Below are 20,183 nucleotides of genomic sequence, written 5' to 3'. Positions count from 1 at the left end.
TTTAGCCTTGCATGTTTGTTGAACAACTAATAAAAAAGATGGAGAAATGCATGATTTTGGGTTTTTTAAAGGAAAGGGCGTTTTTCTTCTCTTGGCTGGCTACCCCCTTCTATTCTCTCATTCTTTTTATATCCTAAGAAACCTTAGTCTCTATTTTACAAAATAGTCCTCCCTTAGTAGACAGCTTATATTTAAGTACTTTCAATAACTATTTTTCTAAAAAAAAAAAATAACCTTGCATGAAATTTTCAAGCTTTGACTTAGAGGAGCTAAATTGCTAAAATAAAAACTTGGATATCGGTTTAGATGTTTCGAATGTAATTTGGATCGTTTCTTCACGAAATCTGTTTGCTGGCAGAATTCAGTTATCATCTTTGAAAAATCATATCTCCTTCATATGACATCATTTTTGGCTAAAATTTGAGCATTGATGGGCTTTGAGTTAGGAATCCAAAAACATTTAGTTTGCATCAATTGAACTTCTCAATATTTATATTGTGATTGGCAAACTAAACAATTATAAATATAGTTAAAATCATGTTTGAAAATAAATTTAAAAGTTTTAACAAAACAAAAAATAAATTTCAATCAAACAATTTATTTATAGTATTTGTTATTTTCAAATGAGATACATAATAATTGAAAAACTATTAAGACGCAAATAAAAAATTTATAATAATATTTAAAGAATATGTTAAAATTAAGAGTAAGTAACTCTGGCTAATTTTTTCTCAAAGTGTAAAAAAAAAAAAAAAAAAAAAAAAAGACATAAAAGGGCTAGGCCCACCCTTACCCTTCTTTGGTTTTTCTTTTTAATTTTTACTTTTTTAAAAAATATGGTAGAAAAACATGTCACTTGTCACAATTAATAAATGGAGTCTTTTTGTAAAATGTGATAGATAATATGTTGTTTTATCATAATTAAAAAAAGTTTTACGCGAGATTATTCTCAAAAACACGCAACCTTGAGGTTTTGAACAATGTGTAAAATAACCAAACTCATCCAGTAATTGTTTACAAAACCAACTTAAAAACCATATTATGTATGATACTTCAATGTTCACATGAACAATAAAATCGTATATAACTTCCTATTATTTACAGACCAGGTCTGTTTGATATTGTATTTTTAAATTATATTTATGTGTGTTCGGGCTTGAAAAAAATATTAAATTTTTATTTTTAGTAATTTTTTAATAATTTTTGATGTACTAATATAAAAAAATATAAAAAATATTTTAATTTATTTTTAAATAAAAAATATTTTTGAAAACATGTAGAGATATTTGTTCAACTACTCCCTTTAAAGGAAAGTTCAACCGGTTTTTGTTTTTGTTTACAATTTGACTTTAGTTAAAAGCCAATATAGATAGCAAACACTAAATTCCTGGAATGGAAGTTTCAAAGCATAACCTTCTCGATTTGGTTCTCGAGAAGGTCGCGCATGGATTCATTCATGGAAGAAAAAAAAAAAAAAGTTGTTCAACAGGCTGCTGTTCCATCTCTCTATTGGGCCGGGCTTATACCCGATATGTTTTCAAGGCCGGGCCCTTAAATGAAAAAAAAAAAGAGGAGGAAATTCAACCGCTTTCGTTGTTGTCTGTTCCCCATAAAATATAAGAACCGAAAGGGACCAATAAGCAAATCGCGAAAGTTCTTTCCATCTCTCGAACAGTACTAATATATAAGAACACGACACTAATGCCCTAGCCTCCTCCTCCTCCTATCTCTCCATCTCCTGACCTTTTAGGGTTCTTTCTCCCTAACAACTCGATTTCAAGTCATTCAATCTCAAAACTGTTAGGGTTTGGTCGGATAGGATAGATTTGGATGGGTACGGAGAGGAAGAGGAAGGTGAGTTTATTCGACGTGGTTGACGAGACGTCGCTTTCTGCAAAGATCGTGAAATCGAACGGAGCGATGGGTAACAATAACAATGGAGGAAGTAGTTTGATAAATCGGTGGAATGGGAAGCCCTACTCACAGAGGTACTATGATATATTAGAGAAGAGGAAGAATTTGCCTGTTTGGCATCAAAAAGAGGATTTCTTACAAGTTTTGAAGAAAAATCAGGCTATAATCCTTGTTGGCGAGACTGGTAGTGGTAAAACCACTCAGGTTTGTTCCCTTTTCTTTTATTTTCTTTCCTTTTTTTCTTGATTTGTCTACTGTATGTGTTTTGAGTTGTTTGTCTAATTATTTTATTTACTGATTGATTATCGTAGTTTTTTTTTTAAATAGAATTTTAGCTTGAATAGTAGAGGTAATGAGAAAGATTATTTTTTTTGAGAAGGAAATGATGGATTATTTCTCTATTGCAGTTAGATGTATTTTCATTTATTTTTAAAGCAGCGTGTGGTTGCGAGTTAGCTGTTAAAATATACTGTAATGGAAACTAGACAAGCATAGAAATAATTAACCGATGAAAAACTTCTGCTGGTACAGATTCCTCAGTTTGTTTTGGAAGCTGTAGACTTAGAATCTCCGGATAAACGTAGGAAGATGATGATTGCATGTACCCAACCTCGAAGGGTGGCTGCAATGTCTGTTTCTCGACGTGTTGCTGAGGAGATGGATGTTACGATTGGCGAAGAGGTTGGTTATAGCATCCGTTTTGAAGACTGTAGCAGTGCGAGAACGGTTTTGAAGTGAGATGCTCGGCTCCCTTATGTCACTCCCCCCCCCCCCCTAAGATTCTTGGATTTAATTCACGTGCTCATTTTTCTTCTCCTTTGTGGCAGGTATCTTACTGATGGTATGCTTTTAAGAGAGGCAATGACCGATCCACTTTTGGAACGGTACAAAGTAATAATTCTTGATGAGGCCCATGAAAGAACTCTATCAACAGATGTGCTATTCGGGCTTCTTAAAGAAGTGCTGAAAAATAGGCCTGACCTGAAGCTAGTTGTAATGAGTGCAACACTTGAGGCTGAGAAATTTCAGGGTTATTTTGGTGAAGCACCGCTTATGAAAGTTCCTGGCAGGCTTCATCCGGTTGAAATTTTCTATACCCAGGAGCCTGAGAGGGATTACCTCGAGGCAGCAATTCGAACAGTTGTCCAGATACACTTGTGTGAACCCCTTGGAGATATACTTGTTTTCCTAACTGGGGAGGAGGAGATAGAAGATGCTTGCCGAAAAATAACAAAAGAAATTGGAAATTTGGGGGACCAAGTGGGGCCAGTGAAAGTGGTGCCTCTATATTCTACGCTTCCACCAGCCATGCAGCAAAAAATATTCGAACCTGCTCCACCTCCACTGCAGGAGGGTGGCCCTTCTGGAAGGAAGATTGTGGTGTCAACAAACATTGCAGAAACTTCTTTGACTATAGATGGTATTGTTTATGTTATTGACCCTGGCTTCTCAAAACAAAAGGTTTATAACCCACGAGTGCGGGTTGAATCTTTGTTAGTTTCCCCCATATCAAAGGCTAGTGCCCACCAGAGATCAGGACGTGCTGGAAGAACTCAACCAGGCAAATGTTTTAGACTCTACACAGAGAAAAGTTTCAACCAGGATCTTCAGCCTCAGACCTATCCAGAGATATTGCGGTCAAACCTTGCAAATACAGTTCTAACGTTGAAGAAATTGGGTATTGATGATCTGGTGCACTTTGATTTCATGGATCCTCCTGCCCCTGAGACATTGATGCGAGCATTGGAGGTGTTGAATTATTTGGGAGCATTGGATGATGAGGGGAACTTGACAAAGCTTGGGGAGATCATGAGTGAATTTCCCTTGGATCCTCAGCTGTCAAAGATGCTTGTTGTGAGTCCAGAATTCAACTGTTCGAATGAAATTCTTTCAATTTCAGCCATGCTTTCAGGTATGTTTTTCAACCATGTTTATTTTCTTTATTGTTGTCTTGAGTCTGGTCTAAATGATATAGGGGGAATAGGTGCCATTGGGTTGCAGTATTATCAGATGCATCCCTCTCTATATGGCATGTGTGCAGCCAGTTTTCTGTGCACCACATTAGTTGTTTAACTGCATGCATGTGTTCGCCAGTATGCATGTATGCAGTTAAAGAATTTATGTGTCCTATTAGGTTGTCATCAGCAACTGTCTTGTATGGGTCCCATGCCCCCGGATGGCATGTACCATCGGATTCTAAGTAAGTGCTGATGCAGATAGTTGCAGTTTCTCAGTATTATCTCATGAAGCAAATGGTATCGTCTCGCCTGTATGCATCTGCTGACCTACCATGGGCCTCTTCTGTGGTAACCAAATTCTTTCTTTAGTACCCAATTGCTTTGTCCGCCCTAGGGAGGCTCAAAAGGCTGCTGATGAAGCAAAAGCAAGGTTTGGGCACATTGATGGGGATCACCTCACGCTGTTGAATGTGTATCATGCATATAAGCAAAACAGTAAGTGCTTGTCTTACTCTCTCTTTTTAATGTTGACTCATCTGAATTAGTTGTCATTTTAGTTAGATTCTTACCTTTGGCGAATGGATTGCAGATGAGGATCCATCTTGGTGCTATGAAAATTTTGTCAATCATAGAGCACTGAAGGCTGCCGACAATGTAAGACAACAGCTTGTCCGTATCATGGCCAGGTTTAACCTCAAGTTATGCAGCACTGACTTCAACAGCCGTGACTACTACATCAACATAAGAAAAGCTATATTAGCCGGATACTTTATGCAGGTTGCTCACCTGGAACAAAGTGGACACTACTTGACAGTGAAAGACAACCAAGTATGTGGATAATATATATTGGTTATGTTATTTTTGCAGCGATGGTCTAATGTTCTTTTCGTTCAAGGCAAATTATTGAAAGATGATGTGTTAGATAACAATTTTGTTTTGTGGTGGTAATTTGTTTTTCAGGTGGTGCACCTGCATCCTTCAAATTGTTTGGATCACAAGCCGGAGTGGGTGATTTACAATGAATATGTCTTGACCAGCCGGAATTATATACGGACTGTGCTAGACATTCGTGGGGAATGGTGAGTCTATCCTTCCTCCAATCCTTGTCTTTCAATGTTGTTGTCCCTCAATGCATGTTTTTATTTATTTATGTTATGTGCAGGTTGGTAGACATAGCATCACATTACTATGACTTGCAAAATTTCCCGCAATGTGAGGCCAAGCGGGTTCTTGAAAAGCTTTACAGGAAGCGGGAGAGGGAGAGGGAGGAGAACAGGAACAGAAAATGAATATATTGACTGATTAGTTGCTGGATCATTCCAGTATTTCTTATCCAGAAACTAAAAGCGTGGCTGTCCTTCCGAAGCTATCCAGTACTTATGTGCAACACAACCACCTTTTCGGATCCAGTTGCCTGGCCAATCTGGCTTTGTACCATTTATTCAAATAGTAGCTTTAGCACTTTTCATTTTCTCTGTACTTCAAGCATCCACATTTATTTTTGGATGTGGGATTGTTGCCGTTTCAAGGCTTAGGCGTTAAACATTTAAAGAAAATTGAAACGGTTATGAATTTGCTATGCTGTGGTCATGATCTCACTACCGACAACTGGTATGCAGAAGATTAGATACTAAAATAGTAGTGAATTGAACCAGAGGGGGCGGGCCTCATGCGAGCTCTTTTATGTCAAGAGCTGTCCCATTCTCGAACGATAATCATTATCATCACATGAAAAGCCGGCAGGGTTATTACTACCTCCAACATGATTAGAGGGCTGCAATTATATAAATAGCAAGAATCACAAGATTCTTGTGGCAGTGTTCATATTATACACGCTTTATGGGGGTTTGAAATGCGAAATAGCGAGGATAAATCCAATACTGGTAGTTCAAGAGGTGACATTGCACACTATGGATCTTGATTAATTGATCATGCTCGTCCTTCAGCCAGTTTTCGATAGAGTTCATCAATTTCCACCTGTACATCAAAAAAAAGTTGGAAATTAATAAGCAATTGTTAAACAGGATGCAAGCACAGGAAGGAAGTTGTTCCATTGATTTACCCGATAGTGGCTAACCAGCTTGTTTCTCTTCTTCTTCAAGGTTGCAGTCACCAAATCCTTTTCAATGTCGAAGGGGCAGGACTCCAGTATCACTCCCTTGATATGTTCAAAACCTTTCAACTGATAATAAGAAATGGGGAAGAAGTGTAAAAAAAAAAAAAATCAAAACTATCAGCTGACTTGAAGGAATTCAAATATCTTCCTTGAAAACTTTGGAAAGGCTAAAACGATTCTCTGAAGTTCTGGAGCTACAGATATAGCAAACAGCGAAAAGCCTGAAAGGAAGCTAGTGACGGCTCGCATTGGTTTGAAATTCAGGTTCAGCAGGGACTACCTTGTTTCTTTCAGCTGTAGTCTTTAGCTCTGAGAGGACAAGTTTCTGTAGCTGATGGAGAGAGCAGAGTTCAGTGAATGAACCCATATGGCCATTCAAGTAGGCCCAGCTTTTTGTGTTTTCTTCATGAAGCACAACTACTGCAACCAGCATTGACTTGCAGCTGTCCCCGTAGATCCAAATCTTAACAAAGAACATGATAACGCGATTTCAATAAAACCTCAACGCACCTAGCGATCACACGATAAAACTTTCGATTTAGAAGTTGAGTCGAAGAGATGCTTACGTCCTCAACAATTGGAGTGTTATTGTATACATTTTCCAAGTACTCAATAGCAATATACTCTCCCTGAGAAAGTTTTATAAGATTTTTCTTCCTGTCAATAATCTTGACAACTCCATTTGGAAGAATTTCTCCTATGTCTCCTGAAAATGCCAAAGAATGGAAGAGTCAGTACACACAAATGTAGAGGCATCCTGTTTGACAAGAAACGATTGCTGTTTAACCTGTATGGAACCACCCATCTTTCATGCTCTCTCTTGTCAGTTCTGGATTCTTGTAATAACCAGAGAAAAGAGTCTTCCCTCGGAGACATATCTCGCCACAAGGAGGATTACCAAGCGGATCGTATCCCATCTCCGGAACCTCCTCCAGGCACAGATCATTGTATACGGCTGCCGCCCCAACTGTACCCAGCATGCACATTTCATCTGGAAAGGCCATGGTGGCTGGTCCACAGCTTTCGGTCAACCCTGAACAAGAAACGATGTGAATGGTTGTGTTCAACATCAAAAGAAATGTAAGTGGATGAGAATTCGACTGCCTACAAGATGAGCATTAACCTAAGTAGCCATGCTGGCAGGATCAGAATGGATTATCATTTATCAAGCTACTTGCAAGAGAAGGCAATCTCTGAGGATTATACTTAAAATGCTCAGACAAGATCATTCCTCCACTAAAATCATTGCATTGCATAAAGAAATGAATAAGATCTTCATGAGCATTAACCTAGTTGCCCTAAACTATATGCTTAAAGCAATGTTTCATCATTTTCCAATACAATTTATCTACATGGACCACTAATGTTTGTCCTCATTGTTAAGGAAACAGCTCGTTACCATAGCCTTGGATTACGAAGGCACAGGACGTAACCCGCAAGAACTCCTCCACCTCAGTGCTCAAGGATGCACCTCCACATATTATTAGTCGAAGGCGGCCACCTAACTTAGCTTTCACCTAACAAAGAGAAATCAATGATAAAAGCTTTATGGCCAAGACGATAGTAGTAATGCAGAGATAAATGATGGTAAATGGTTTTCAATCAGTCAATTGAATGGCCAACGTCTTTAAGAACCATGAATTAGGGTTCCACAAATTTGGAAGCAGGAAACTGGTGCGGTCATTTCTGGGAGTTTCTTACAAGCTGTGTGCTATAATATTTTGAGTAAAATACGACTTATTGAGGGAGGCCAGATACAACCTTCCTGAAGGCTAACAGGTCTGCCAATGGCGATGCATATTTTTGTCTGTAACCCCGATTCATCCAGCCAAGCTTGCTGTATAACAGCAGAAAAGGTACTTTAAGCATCGTTACAGAAATTGTTGTATCCAATCATTGCTAGTATTGTGAACAAATTTCATTTCTTAAGAGAAGATCAACTTACTATCTATACAAAGCATCGAATATATTCCTGCGTAGTGGACTGAGTTCTTGTAATGCCTTCTTTATACCTGAAATACAGATGAACCTAGTCTTAAATAAGAACTGCCAAACACCTTTCAAGATCAATTTATGTGCGCTTGATAGATTACTATAAGGATTTCCATGCCTTCTTGTATTTTTTCGAAGACTCGAGGTACACCAGCTAAACATGTTGGCTTCAACTCCATCAAATCATCCCTCAAAGCATTCAAATCCTTCAAATCAACCCATATAATCTTGAGAAACAATTATTGCTAATAAAGATCTGAGAATTTATAGGAAAATCGGTGAATGTGGAAAATTGAAAGTGAACACTCAAGTCATATGGTGAAATTGGTACTCAGTAGAGTGCATGGCTCTTTCATTTCCTTCCTTTTTCCTACAGCATCATTGTATCATGCCAGCACGAATTCCATGTTTAACTATCACTCAATAGTCCATTACAACTACAACTATCAGTAGTCGTCATGATTTTTAAGCGGATACCCCGTGATAATACCCTACAGAAAGTCTAGTTGTTTAACATTTCCTCTTCTCTTTCACTGACCATTAACCTGTTCAAAGTTCAAGTAGTGGTGTTCCAGCAGCATACCCCATGATAATAGCCAACAGAAGCACCTTTCCGGAAAAAGTATTCCTCAATCATGCGATCGAGGACATGAGCAAGCGGCAGGAAAGATAGATACACATCATCTGGTGTCATCTGTGTTAAGTCACAAAATGTGTTTCAAAATTAAACAGCAAGATAAATCCAGGTAGAAGAACAATACATGACCATGAGAAAACACAGCAACATATTCAAGATGAGAACGCATGCATTCAAGATGAGAACTGATTTTTATATATGCTGATCTTTAGTTAAAGTTGTCAACTAAGATAATAAGGACAGGTTCCGACAAGCAAAGAAAAAAAAGGTTTCTCATGGTGAACTTTGGCTTACTGGATAATTTTAAGCCAGTAGAATTAATGAATTTTGTTTATTCAAACCAGTTTTTGCTTGTACATACAGCTTCATACATAATGAGAGAACACTAAATAAAAAATACCATATTTATTTTCCCACCTTGTCTTCAAATTGTTCCATAAATAGATCAATGCCTCTGACAAAAGCTGCAACTGTTTCATGCAATATCACAACACCTTTGGGATCTCCACTGGTACCACTTGTGTACATAATTGTGCAAATGTTAAGAGGCTGAGGCGGGAATATCTCCGATGGATTCTCTTTTCCCTAATGCACAAGACTCTTAAAACTAACCACAATGGAACCAGGAAAAAAAAAAAAAGCAATATTGTATCAACTCCATTCTATCAATTATGGGGAATCGGAGCAGTACTCCCAGAAGTTATCTAGTTTTATACAGTTCACTCTGATGCAAAACAATGTCAAATATAGCAGGAGTTTAAACAGCACATGAAAACGCTCTACCCTCAACTATATATTAACATTGCAACTATCTTCAGTTATCATCACTTGGAAAGAGAGGACCTGGATACAGATTTACAACTGATAAATTTCATGAAGGTGAAGTTATATCTAACCATGCATAGATACTCTTCCCAGGAGTATGATTGTATCCCCATTTGGGCTGCCCGATCCTTCTCTTCCTCCGTCAAAGAAGTGAAGCAAACAATTGCTGCAATCACAATTAAAGTTATAGGATGTATTGTTAGAAATTTATTTTAAATAAACATGTCAATGAAGTTTAAATTAAAAAGCAGAGTAAACTTATTTTTAAGGTTAACAATTTAATGAAAATTATTCTCTAATAAATATATTTTAATATAGATTATTAACTTGTTTAAGATAAATTATTGGTATATTAAAAATTGAATTTAAAGAAATTGTGATTGTCATGTTTGTTTTTTTAAACTAAAAAACCTTTAATCCTTGATTGAGATATTATAAGAGTTTCTTAAATAGTCACAATCAATTTCACATGATATTAAAGTTTTTAGAGTGGAAAGGTCTACGATAAGTTAAATTTAAGTTTAAGTTATATATCCTTACTCTCTTAACTCAGCCATAACTCAACCAGACTCAAGTCCCGAGATTTAGGTTTGGACTTGTAATAATTTTTTCGCTCATAATTTTTTTCTTTTGCCAAATCATTTTTGTTTAGCTAGCATATGAATAAACAATTTGAACAATAATCTTCCTCTTTTTGAACACTTTTGTTTCATAAGTAAAAACATTTATATTTTTTTTAAAAGCAAAAACTACATGGTTTATCTTTTTATGGTAGGCAATTAAAGCAAAATGATTATAATTAATTCAATTAATTACTATAATTAACTTTGAATCAATTTTGGTTAAGAGAAAATCAGTATAAAAAAGGATTGAATGATAAATTTTTTGTACACACAAAGTAGTAGCTCTTAGACCTTCTTTCCTTTGCTTTTCCAAATATTTCAACTTTTATTTTTATTAGTCATTCTAGAGCATAAGTTCAAGATTTTCGTATAGAAGTTTTTGAGTTTGTTTCTTAGTTTGTGGACCTTGTTTAATATTATAAGTAATTAAGATGGTGTTGTTGGAATCTTCAGAAGCTAATTCCAATCAACTTATTTGCACCAAATAACAAGTAATAAAGCTTTAAAGACAAAGTACATAATTCTTTAAAACAATATGATCCTATGTACTTCAATAAGTAAATAAGTATATTAAACAATGTATTTAATATATTGCTTTCTTTACCTGTATGTTTAAGTAAAATTGATTTATTTGTTCAAGTCATCAGTATACTTTCTAGTTACTTTTTTTTACAAGGTTAAATTACATACAACTTATTTAATGATAATATTAAATTATCTATTGCAACTCTCATATATTTAGGTGAACAAAATTAAACCTAAAAAACTTCAGTTAAATTTTGATAACAATCTTAAGGCTTTATCATTTTATTTTTTAATTGTTTTTGTTTAATTTAATTTATGATAACATAGTTTATAAATGATAAAAATACTAAATTATACATTAGAAATTATCTCATTAATTTCTTTGTTGATTTTTTTTTAATCTATTGTAATTCTTTGTCATTTGCAAGTTTAAAACCAAATTTTAATCATATACATTTGGATGTTATTTGAGAAATTTTACTTTGACTTTAACTTAAGATCCGGTTACTATATTTAATGTTGCTTTGGTTAATATTACTTTGGTCACTGTCTGTGATGCATAGTGAGAAAACCTAAAAAATTCAATGTATTGAACTTTAAAAGGTAACAACAAAAGATGTCTTTCTATTTAACCACTTTGAACCTGGCAAAGATATTGTCTCAAGAAGCATCAAATCTATTAGATAGTGAATCCGATCCTATTATTGTGCAGTTGTGAACATATGAAATTATAGTGATTTCATGTGCAAGAACTATATCTTGAAAGGATTTGATAACACACTATATGATGTGTATTAGAGATGTTTTTTTTTTTTTTTTTTTTTTTTTTTTTTTTTTTAAAAAAACTAACAAATCAATTAAACCAAAAAAGCTAAGAAAAAGCAACCGAAAAAACCGAATCGATAGAAAAAACCAAATAAACCGATTAAAAAAATAAAAAAATACCCAGTCCAGTTTAGTTCTGGTTTAAAAAAGCTTAAATTGATTGAATCAGACCAAACCGAACTGGTTTAATTGAATCTTAAAACAAGGTATAAAAACTAAATACCCCAACCCTTCCAGCCACCCCTTCCTTCCCCCTTTCCAGCCACCCCACCCCTCTATCCCTCTATGCTCCTCTCTCAGTCGTTTCTCCACTGGCATGTGAAGCCCGAAGACGTAAAGATTGCTCTATAGGCAGTAACAATCGATTGCTAAATGCAGGTGCATGTCCCATATTAAGGTATACAACGGCTTATTTTGATTTCTTAATACTTGGATAACCTTCAAGAGCAATCTCCATGTCTTAGATTAAGGTATACAATGACAGCAGCAAAAACATTTCGGTTTTTCTGGTTTTTAATGCTAAAAAACCGACTCGAACCGAACAAAACTGATTCAGTTTGAATCGGTTCTTGATTTGGTCCTGGTTATATTAACAGGGAATACTATTTTTCAATTCAGTTGAATTTTAGGTTAAAACCATACCGTAAACACCCCTAATGTGTATAGTTCAATCAAGAGTATAAAGACATTATATAGAGCTTTAGATTGAAAATACAAAGCTAGAGATGTTGGTATAAAAAAAATTCATAGTCGACAAATTTTTGGACTTTAAGATGGTTGATTCAAGGATAATGATAAGATAAGTTCAAGAGTTTTAACTTATATTACATGATATTTATGATGAAAGAATGGTTTTGAGTGAATCCTTTCAAGTAGCTATAATTATAAAAAAAATGCACCTTTTTTTTATAAAAAAATTTAAGAACTACTTTTAACATAAGTGTAAAAAGATGACAGTTAAAGACTTCATTTCAAGGTTGAGGATAAAAAAGGATACTAGGTTCTTTGAAAAAAGAGCCAACTTTTCCACTATGACTCCTAATGCAAACATTGTAGGGAAATGAATTGTCAAAAAAATCAATGGAAAAAGCTTCATACGCATAAGACTTGTCACTAAGCCAAGGATTGTATAAACAAGGATCAACAAGAAAACCCTAAAAAGGAAAGACTACTTAAGCCAATATCACTAAGGTTGATAAATGATGTGTTAAAATTGAATTTGTTTATTGTTGTTTTCGAAGTCAAATCGACAAAAAAACCTGAGGAGCTATGAGTTAATACTAGTGCAACAAGACTTGTATGCGCCGATAAGAGAATGTTTTCCACTTATAAAGAAGTGGATGATGAACTTTTATGCATGAAGAATTCATTAATATCTAAGGTATTGGGCATCGGGAAGATCATACCAAACATGACTTATAGAAAGCTTCTCACCCTCAATAATATGGTTCATGTTACTGATATTAGAAAAGACTTAGTGTTTGTCTTATTGTTAAGTAAAAATAATTTTAAAATGATAGTTAAGAGTATCAAATTTGTACTCACTAAAAATATGATGTTTGTTGAAAAGGATGCCTATCTTTGTGATGATCTCTTCAAAATGATTTCAATAACCATTATAACAAATGATGAGATGAATAATAATAATGATGCCTATCTTCTTACTTGCTTGAATCTTGTGATATGTGGCATGATATGTTAAAACATGTGAACTATAGTTCTACAATAAGTTTAATTAATATTGAATATTTACCAAGTATAGTTTTGAGAAAAATCATAAGTGTTAGGTTTGTGCAAAATCAAAATTCATAAAACCTTCTTTTTAAACAATTAAAAGAACTTGTGAAAAAAATTCATAAAACCTTCTTTTAATTAAGTCGGGTATTAGTGATTTAAAATTTATACAAGCTAAAGGTGAGAAAAAAAATATTACATTATTTTTATAGATGATTGCACAAGGTATTGTTATATTTTTTTGCTAAAAAACAAAGATGAGGCTCTTAAAATATTTAAATATTACAAGAATGAAGTTAAAACTTAGCTTAATAAAAAGATAAAGATACTAAGCACGATAGAAAAGGAGTGTACGAAGCACCTTTTGGTGAATTTTGCTTTCTAAAATGGTATTATCCATCAAACTACCACTTCTTATTCACATAAATAAAATGACATTGTTGAAAGAAAAAACCAAAATAAAATAAATAATGAATGTAATGTTGATATGTTTTAAAGCACCTCGAAACTTATAGAGTGAGGTAATTCTGACTGCTAATTATATACTTAATAAAGTACCCCGTAAAAGTTATAGAAAAAACCATATAAATTGTAAAATGGTAGAATATCTTCCTACAAATACCTCAAAATATCTTGTAATAGTGGTATTGTCGAGTCATAAAAAGGTCAATATAGGACTTAAAATTATGAAGTGTGTTTTTATTAGATATGTTTACAATAAGAGTGCATGTAAATTTCTTGTATACAAGTCAAGTAATAAGGATATTCATCATTATGCAATAATAAAATCAAGCAATAATATATTCTTTGGAGATATGTTTCTATTTAAGGAGGCACAGTATGGTGTTTTCATATGGTGATGATATTATCATCATTAATTTAAAGATTATGTTATCAAATGAGTTTCAAATCAATGAAGTTAAGAAGTATATTTATATGAAAAACATAAATAAATATTGTGTCATTATGTCTTTTTATGGATGACATGCTAATTTTAGACAACAATGATTACATGATAACTTTTACCAAGAAAATGTTAACTAATAAGTTTAGACATTGCCTTCACTAATTAACCGAGTAAATTTAATAGTATTTCCTTAAGAAAAGTTTAAAACCAAAAGCTACCTGTTATGATGTAGTGATCTACCGAGTCATTTATCTTTCTATGAATTTTAGAGTTCTTATATATTGTCAAAATTTTCATTCACGTAGGGATTGTTAGAAATTTATTTTAAATAAACATGATTGATTGACATATTTGTGGTGTACTTGTGGATTCAGGAGGAACTATAAGAGGTGTACAACAACAACAAGGGAGTACGAGCCAAGCTTTTGTAGCAGCTAGGTATTATATATCTATACCATCCTTAAATAAGGGGAATCTTAGTAATCTATTTAATTTATGAACCTTTTGCTTATTAATGAAACCAAAAGGAGCAAAGATAAGAATTAAATGAATTGGGGAATGTAAATTAGATTTTAATTATGAATCAAAGTTGGCAATGATGAATGGTAGTAAGGAAATTTCATGAATAACACTTTTGGGTTTGATTAGCCAATCCAAAATAAGGAGGCTAATGATGTTAGTAAGATTTACTAACATTGGCATGCCCATTATAGAGAATTGAGGAATAATGAACTAGATTAACTATTCGGGTAAATAATAGTTAATGATATCAACAGATGACGTTAGTATTAACAAACTCATGAAACTTTATTAGCTTTCATGAGGTAAAAGCTAATGATATTAAGAACTCTTGACATCGGCATTCCTGAAATTATTTCCAATGTATTATGAAAAATTGATTAACTATTCGGGGTTTGAAATAATTAATGACATCAACCAACTATATTGATGTCAACATTACCAAAGATTTTATTAGTTGGTCCCGGTAAGGATGACTAATGACACTTAAGGGAATCATTTGTGTTGACAATAACCTCCCCAAATTTAGGAAGAAGTAGTACGAGTGGTGTTATTGATGAAAAATAATTGATAATATTTACAAAATAGGAATGTTAAATGATTTCAAGAATGGTGAATCTACATGTAATAAAGGAAGATTAGATGAGAATAAGGAATTACAACTGCGAATCATTGAGTATGTGTGTGTGTGTGTGTTATGTGATTTTCTCTTTTATGCTATATTTTTGTTTTTAATATAATTATTCCAAACATTATGTAATTGCAGGTTCATCACATTCATGCCAGGAGTAATGTCTTAGGTTCTCTAGTTTTCTTTTGTATGATCTAGGAATTAAATGAATACTACTGTATTTTGTCTCTTAAGGAATTATATGACTTGAAATATAATAGCACCTTTTTTATATTAAATGTTAGAACATAAATTGTGCTATTATGTACTTTTAATCTTAACAGTTGTTCATTTTCGTTTATTTATGAATTAACATATGCTTAATGTAAAAGAAAATGAATATGTGAAATACTATGCTTGTGCGATAAATAATTTGCTATTGATAATCACAATGATTGTGATATAGTTTAGAAATAAGTATAAGATGCACGGATAATTGTTTATAACCTGGGACCTCCCGATATTAGGGAGTCTGTTAAAATTTTGACCATTTTTATGAGTTCGAGAAAAAAAAAATTCTCCATGATTTTCCTTCATATGATTTAAATGTTTGATTCAAGTAATGAGAATGCTTCTAGTTGAAATTTCAAGGATTGGAATAATAATGTGGTTTTGGGAAAACATGTTGCAGGATGGTTCGTACATGATAGGGAGCAAGGACTGATCCGTCTTCTGTGTGGAGGAGAGGGCATGACTTGTTGTATGGTAACGAAACAGAAAAGGATCCATTGACGGATATTGTTTTTCACCTACTTGCAACATTAGCCCATTCTGAGAAGGGATAATCAGTAGCGTGTCAGGATAACTTTGTATCTTATCGAACAGAAGTGTCAAGAACTCTTGACATCAGGATTCCCAAAATTATTTCTAAGGCATTATAGAAAATTGATTAACTATTTTAGATTTGAAATAGTTAATGGCATCAATCGGCTATGTTGATGTCGACATTTTTAAAGATTTGATTAGTCAATCCCAATAAAGGCAACTAATACTCATTAGTGTCGGCAATAGCCTTTCTAGATTTGAAAAGAAGTAATACGATTGGTGCTCCTGTTGAAAAATAATTAATAATATTTACAAAATGAGAATGTTGAAAAATTTAAAGAATGGTGAATCTACATATAATAAAGGAAGATTAGATAAGAACAAGAAACTACGATTGCATATCATTGAGAGTATATATGTGTGTGTTTGTGGCGCGCATATATTATGTGATTTTCTCTTCTTTGCTATATTTTTGTTTTTAATATAATTATTTCAAACATTATGTAATTGCAGGTTCATCACATGCTCAGTCCTAGTCCTATGGATTGGGTCTAGGCTTGAGCTTGAATTTAAATATATTGTTAAATAGTTTTTGGCTCATAAAAAATTACTTTTTGTCAATATATTTTTGTTTACTCAACTCATGAACAAACAATCCTGAATAATTTTATTTTCTACATAGAAAGTCTGGTTTTTAAGGCAATAATTACAATATTTTTAAGACAAGAATTATTAGGTTTTTATCTTTTTATGACGGGTTAATTAAAATAAAATGATGAGAATTATATATAGTAATAACTATAATTAATTATGCATTAGTTTTGTATCAAGAAATCAGTATAAAAAGGAGCTAAAGAGATGTTTGGTGCACACAAAGCAGTAGGTCTCTAGCCTTCTCTCACTTGCTTTTCTCAACTTTTCCACTCTATTTTTCCTTAGTAGAGCTTAAGGTCAAGTAAGTTTTCTGTTGAGAGATTTTTGAGTTTGTTTTTTTAGTTCATGAACCTTATTTAATAATACAACTAATAAAAATGGTGGTGTAAGAATACTAGAATGTTGATTATAGTCAATCCGTCTACTAACTAGCAATAAGGACAAAAAAATACGATACTTGAAAGCAAAGGGACATGCATTTCTTTTATATTCCACGTGCTTCAATAGGTAAATAAATATACTAAAATATATTGCTTTCTTTGCAGGTATGTTTAAGTGAAAAGGATTTACTTGCTTAATTCATCTTATTTAAGTTTATATGCTTGCTAGTTACTTTCCTCCAATCTTAAATTTTATTCTAGTTGCAAGCAATTTATTTAGCGATCTACTGCAACTCTCACGTATGAATTAGTTGGAAAAAATGAAACCAGAACCATTGCAATTATATTTTGAAAACATTCCCAGCAAATCCTTTCTGGACTGTCCACTAATACTTACCTTTAAGCCGCTGAGCAGATGCGCATTCAGGATTTAGCAGCTGCAAATAGAAGTGCATGTCAAATTAGAGAATCTGCAGCTCTTATAAGCATAAAACAGAAAAAACTTTTCTTACTTCTTTCACTTTTTTGTCCTGGACAAAGACAAAATCAATCTCCGCGTGATCTATAATAAAGTTTACAGCACGAGGACCTGCATCCAAGAAAACCAGTAACCCCTGCTTAAATTGGAGAGAAGAATCAGAAAGGTCGAGATGCATGGTGCCCCCTCGGAAACCCATCTCTAGAATATTAATAAATGACTTACAGAGAGACGGAGGGATGCAGGATTTAAAACTAGAGCGCAAGCCACTAATGGTTATTTGAAGTTCACTGTCAACTTTCAGTTGAAGTAGAAAGCACAAGGAAAAAAACTAAAAAAGAAGATTTTCTCCTTTGCAAGGTTTTCAGCTGCAGAATCCGATCACACCACCCACACCAGTGGATTTACAGCTTGGAACAAAAACCAGTGATGAAAGCTTTTTGGATCGTTTTTTACCGAAAGAGAGCACAGATTCTAATCCTATATTGAGAGTATTGTAGAAAGAAGTTTACCAATCGTATCATAGAGAGGCACGCAGACTAAGCTTTGGGCATTGCAAGCCTACACAGAGACAACGAAAGTACAGAAAATAAAAGCTCAGCCAATAAACGGAAAGTCGTAGAATATTAAAGAAAGCCGACCTCCATTGCCTCGATCCATTGAGGACAGTTTGATCCATAAATGCCAACTCGGTAGCCCTGCCACCAGAAATTCATTATGGCACAGGAAAAATGACCAAAGGGAAAAGAAAAGAAAGAAAGCTTTAATTGCCAGATCTTCAAATCCAAAGTCACTCTAATCCAAGTCCCTGTTCAATGCACATATCTATGCTTACTGGTTCAGCACCGGATGCCCGCAATGCAGAGCTAATTTGCAAAACTTCATCATAAACTTCCTTGTAGGTTTTCCAGACATAAGGGCCCACCTAAAGAAGGATCAAAGTAAAAAAAACTGCTGTTCTAATCTACAGAACTTTCAACCAGATATTTACCTTCCCGTCAACAAATTTACGCCATCCAAGCATTTTATATCCAGGATACTTCTTGGCAGATGAACTATGCATCGAAAGATTCTCATTGTCAAGAGACGAATTTTATAACAAGCGCAAAAAAGTCAAAACCATCTCAATATCCAAGCTTTCAAGTTAAGCTCCTGCCAACATCATTGGCAAGCTATATGGGCTGCCATTCTGCTTAAACATCTACGTTCTATCTCCATTAATTATCACATAACATGTATAATTGTACCAAACTTAGTTTCTTTAACCATCTAAACCTGCAAAACCAACGTAGTTTGTAGCTAGCTTTGGCTTACACCTTAAGGTCTAGCAAAACAGAAGGATGTTGCTTAATACAAAATGATATTCCTACTGCTCTTGCTGATCAATTTCATACCTGAAAATATCCCAAGATGTGGTCACATCGCGATCAAGAGGAGGATATTCTTTCTCGGATAGTAGATTACGATACACAGGACCAACAGAAGGTTTCCCATCTTTTCCTTCCCTCCCCTCCTCAACCTGAGCAGCAAATGCCTTCAATGCCATTAGTTTGCTGTTGCACCCGCTGCTCTACAGAAAACGTACAGATTTAGATTCTAGTGTCCAATAAGCGCAGATTAAGAAGCGCCGTTTAAAACATTCAAGTAGGCGGTCAACTACCGTCACTGGCAAACAAAAGTCAGGAATGGCTGGCCTAACTCAGCAAAAACTCTGCGACAAGTCGACTAAAACTTCAGCACCATAAAAAATATAAGAAGTGGTTGTGAAGTCAAGTCAATTACTGGAAAAGATAAAAGTTGATGCATGACATGACAAAGGTTGACCTGAAGATAGCAAAACACAGAAGGAGAAGGAAAAACAAAACGAAGAGAGTCTAGTTAACAGGTATCACAGCTAGGGTGGTTATATAGAGCATAGAAGCAGTAAAATCAAGATTAAAGATTAAAAATGGTAAAAGCAGACCAAGAGGTTTGCTCCCTCTATGGTCTGAGCTCTAAGTTGCTCATATGATGGCTACTGGAGACTTATATGGTCGTTAATTTCAGGGCCCGTGGGATTAGTCGAGGTGCGCGCAAACTAGCCGGACACCCACGTTAAACTAAAAAAAAATAAAGATTAAAGATTAAAAAGTGCCCACAGTTATTACTCTATAATTTACAGGTACTAGAAAAAAAAGTTGATAATTAAGCAGGACAGATGATTGTCTGGCAAGCTAACTAATGAATTATAGCACCGACAAATTAACCAGCTACTACCCACTTCACTTAATACGTATCCACCCAATTAAATGGATGGAAAGGGAAACCCATCATAAATGCAGTAGATGGCACTTCACCACCATGCACATAGGATACTAAATACAATTATTTCATTTAGGAAAAAGCAAACTGATGAAGTAATAAGAAATTAAGTATCCTAGGAATAAGTATCCTACGAAAAGGTTTCTGGGTTAGATAGTTAAGAAATCCTTGTAATTTCATTTATTTATTTTTTCAGTGCATAATAGATCAAGATAATTTATGATTATTACTTGTAAAATATCTTTTTTAGTGAAATTAATGACTCCCCGATTCTTAAAGAAGTATAAAAAAATATAATAATATTTTAGAGAAATGCTCATAATATATATATATATTAGAGAATAAAACTGTGAACTTTTA

General features: G+C 34.1%; 2 protein-coding genes across 8 annotated transcripts; one reads left to right on the top strand and one right to left on the bottom strand.

The window, feature by feature from the left end:
- The first annotated feature begins 1,647 nt into the window (after window positions 1-1,647).
- On the top strand, window positions 1,648-5,451 carry LOC118046893 (probable pre-mRNA-splicing factor ATP-dependent RNA helicase DEAH3). 4 transcript variants are annotated; one of them, XM_035055979.2, is made up of 7 exons: window positions 1,652-2,118; window positions 2,446-2,648; window positions 2,742-3,826; window positions 4,242-4,367; window positions 4,462-4,700; window positions 4,833-4,951; window positions 5,035-5,451. In XM_035055979.2, the coding sequence occupies exons 1-7, from the start codon at window positions 1,831-1,833 to the stop codon at window positions 5,159-5,161; spliced, it is 2,187 nt and encodes a 728-aa protein (XP_034911870.1). In that variant the 5' UTR covers window positions 1,652-1,830; the 3' UTR covers window positions 5,162-5,451. The 4 variants fall into 4 exon arrangements, 3 of the variants coding, with proteins under 3 accessions (XP_073263417.1, XP_073263418.1, XP_034911870.1); XR_004687253.2 differs by lacking the exons at window positions 4,833-4,951; window positions 5,035-5,451 and having other exon boundaries at window positions 1,648-2,118; window positions 4,141-4,367; window positions 4,462-4,485; XM_073407316.1 differs by lacking the exons at window positions 4,833-4,951; window positions 5,035-5,451 and having other exon boundaries at window positions 1,649-2,118; window positions 4,267-4,367; window positions 4,462-4,602.
- A 35-nt stretch (window positions 5,452-5,486) lies between these two features.
- On the bottom strand, window positions 5,487-19,436 carry LOC118046895 (long chain acyl-CoA synthetase 1). 4 transcript variants are annotated; one of them, XM_035055984.2, is made up of 21 exons: window positions 19,347-19,436; window positions 19,183-19,233; window positions 18,917-19,092; window positions 18,514-18,577; window positions 18,358-18,447; window positions 18,164-18,220; window positions 18,035-18,083; window positions 17,557-17,633; window positions 17,442-17,481; window positions 9,514-9,608; window positions 9,035-9,202; window positions 8,564-8,674; window positions 8,099-8,186; window positions 7,934-8,000; window positions 7,750-7,825; window positions 7,388-7,505; window positions 6,776-7,021; window positions 6,555-6,694; window positions 6,269-6,451; window positions 5,935-6,054; window positions 5,487-5,849 (listed from the first exon to the last, which is right to left on the bottom strand). In XM_035055984.2, exons 3-21 carry the CDS (start codon window positions 19,066-19,068, stop codon window positions 5,802-5,804), a joined length of 1,989 nt encoding a protein of 662 aa, XP_034911875.1. In that variant the 5' UTR covers window positions 19,069-19,092; window positions 19,183-19,233; window positions 19,347-19,436; the 3' UTR covers window positions 5,487-5,801. The 4 variants fall into 4 exon arrangements, with proteins under 4 accessions (XP_034911875.1, XP_034911874.1, XP_034911873.1 ...); XM_035055983.2 differs by having other exon boundaries at window positions 18,917-19,087; window positions 19,347-19,429; XM_035055982.2 differs by having other exon boundaries at window positions 19,183-19,423.
- Window positions 19,437-20,183: the final 747 nt, after the last annotated feature.

Source organism: Populus alba, chromosome 2 (assembly GCF_005239225.2).
Source record: "Populus alba chromosome 2, ASM523922v2, whole genome shotgun sequence".
Classification (NCBI taxonomy): Eukaryota; Viridiplantae; Streptophyta; class Magnoliopsida; order Malpighiales; family Salicaceae; genus Populus; species Populus alba.
Note: the sequence above shows the minus strand (reverse complement) of the source record. Positions and strands in the feature narration are given on the sequence as shown.

Excerpts from the sequence above, each read along its gene's own strand:
- LOC118046893 (XM_035055979.2), top strand. The coding sequence starts at position 1,831 with ATGGGTACGGAGAGGAAGAGGAAGGTGAGTTTATTCGACGTGGTTGAC. Across the intron at positions 4,368-4,461 it reads TCATGCATATAAGCAAAACA|ATGAGGATCCATCTTGGTGC; the intron begins GTAAGTGCTTGT and ends AATGGATTGCAG. Across the intron at positions 4,952-5,034 it reads CTAGACATTCGTGGGGAATG|GTTGGTAGACATAGCATCAC; the intron begins GTGAGTCTATCC and ends TGTTATGTGCAG.
- LOC118046895 (XM_035055984.2), bottom strand. The coding sequence starts at position 19,068 with ATGGCATTGAAGGCATTTGCTGCTCAGGTTGAGGAGGGGAGGGAAGGA. Across the intron at positions 18,578-18,916 it reads ACATCTTGGGATATTTTCAG|TTCATCTGCCAAGAAGTATC; the intron begins GTATGAAATTGA and ends TTCGATGCATAG. Across the intron at positions 6,055-6,268 it reads CTACAGCTGAAAGAAACAAG|TTGAAAGGTTTTGAACATAT; the intron begins GTAGTCCCTGCT and ends TCTTATTATCAG.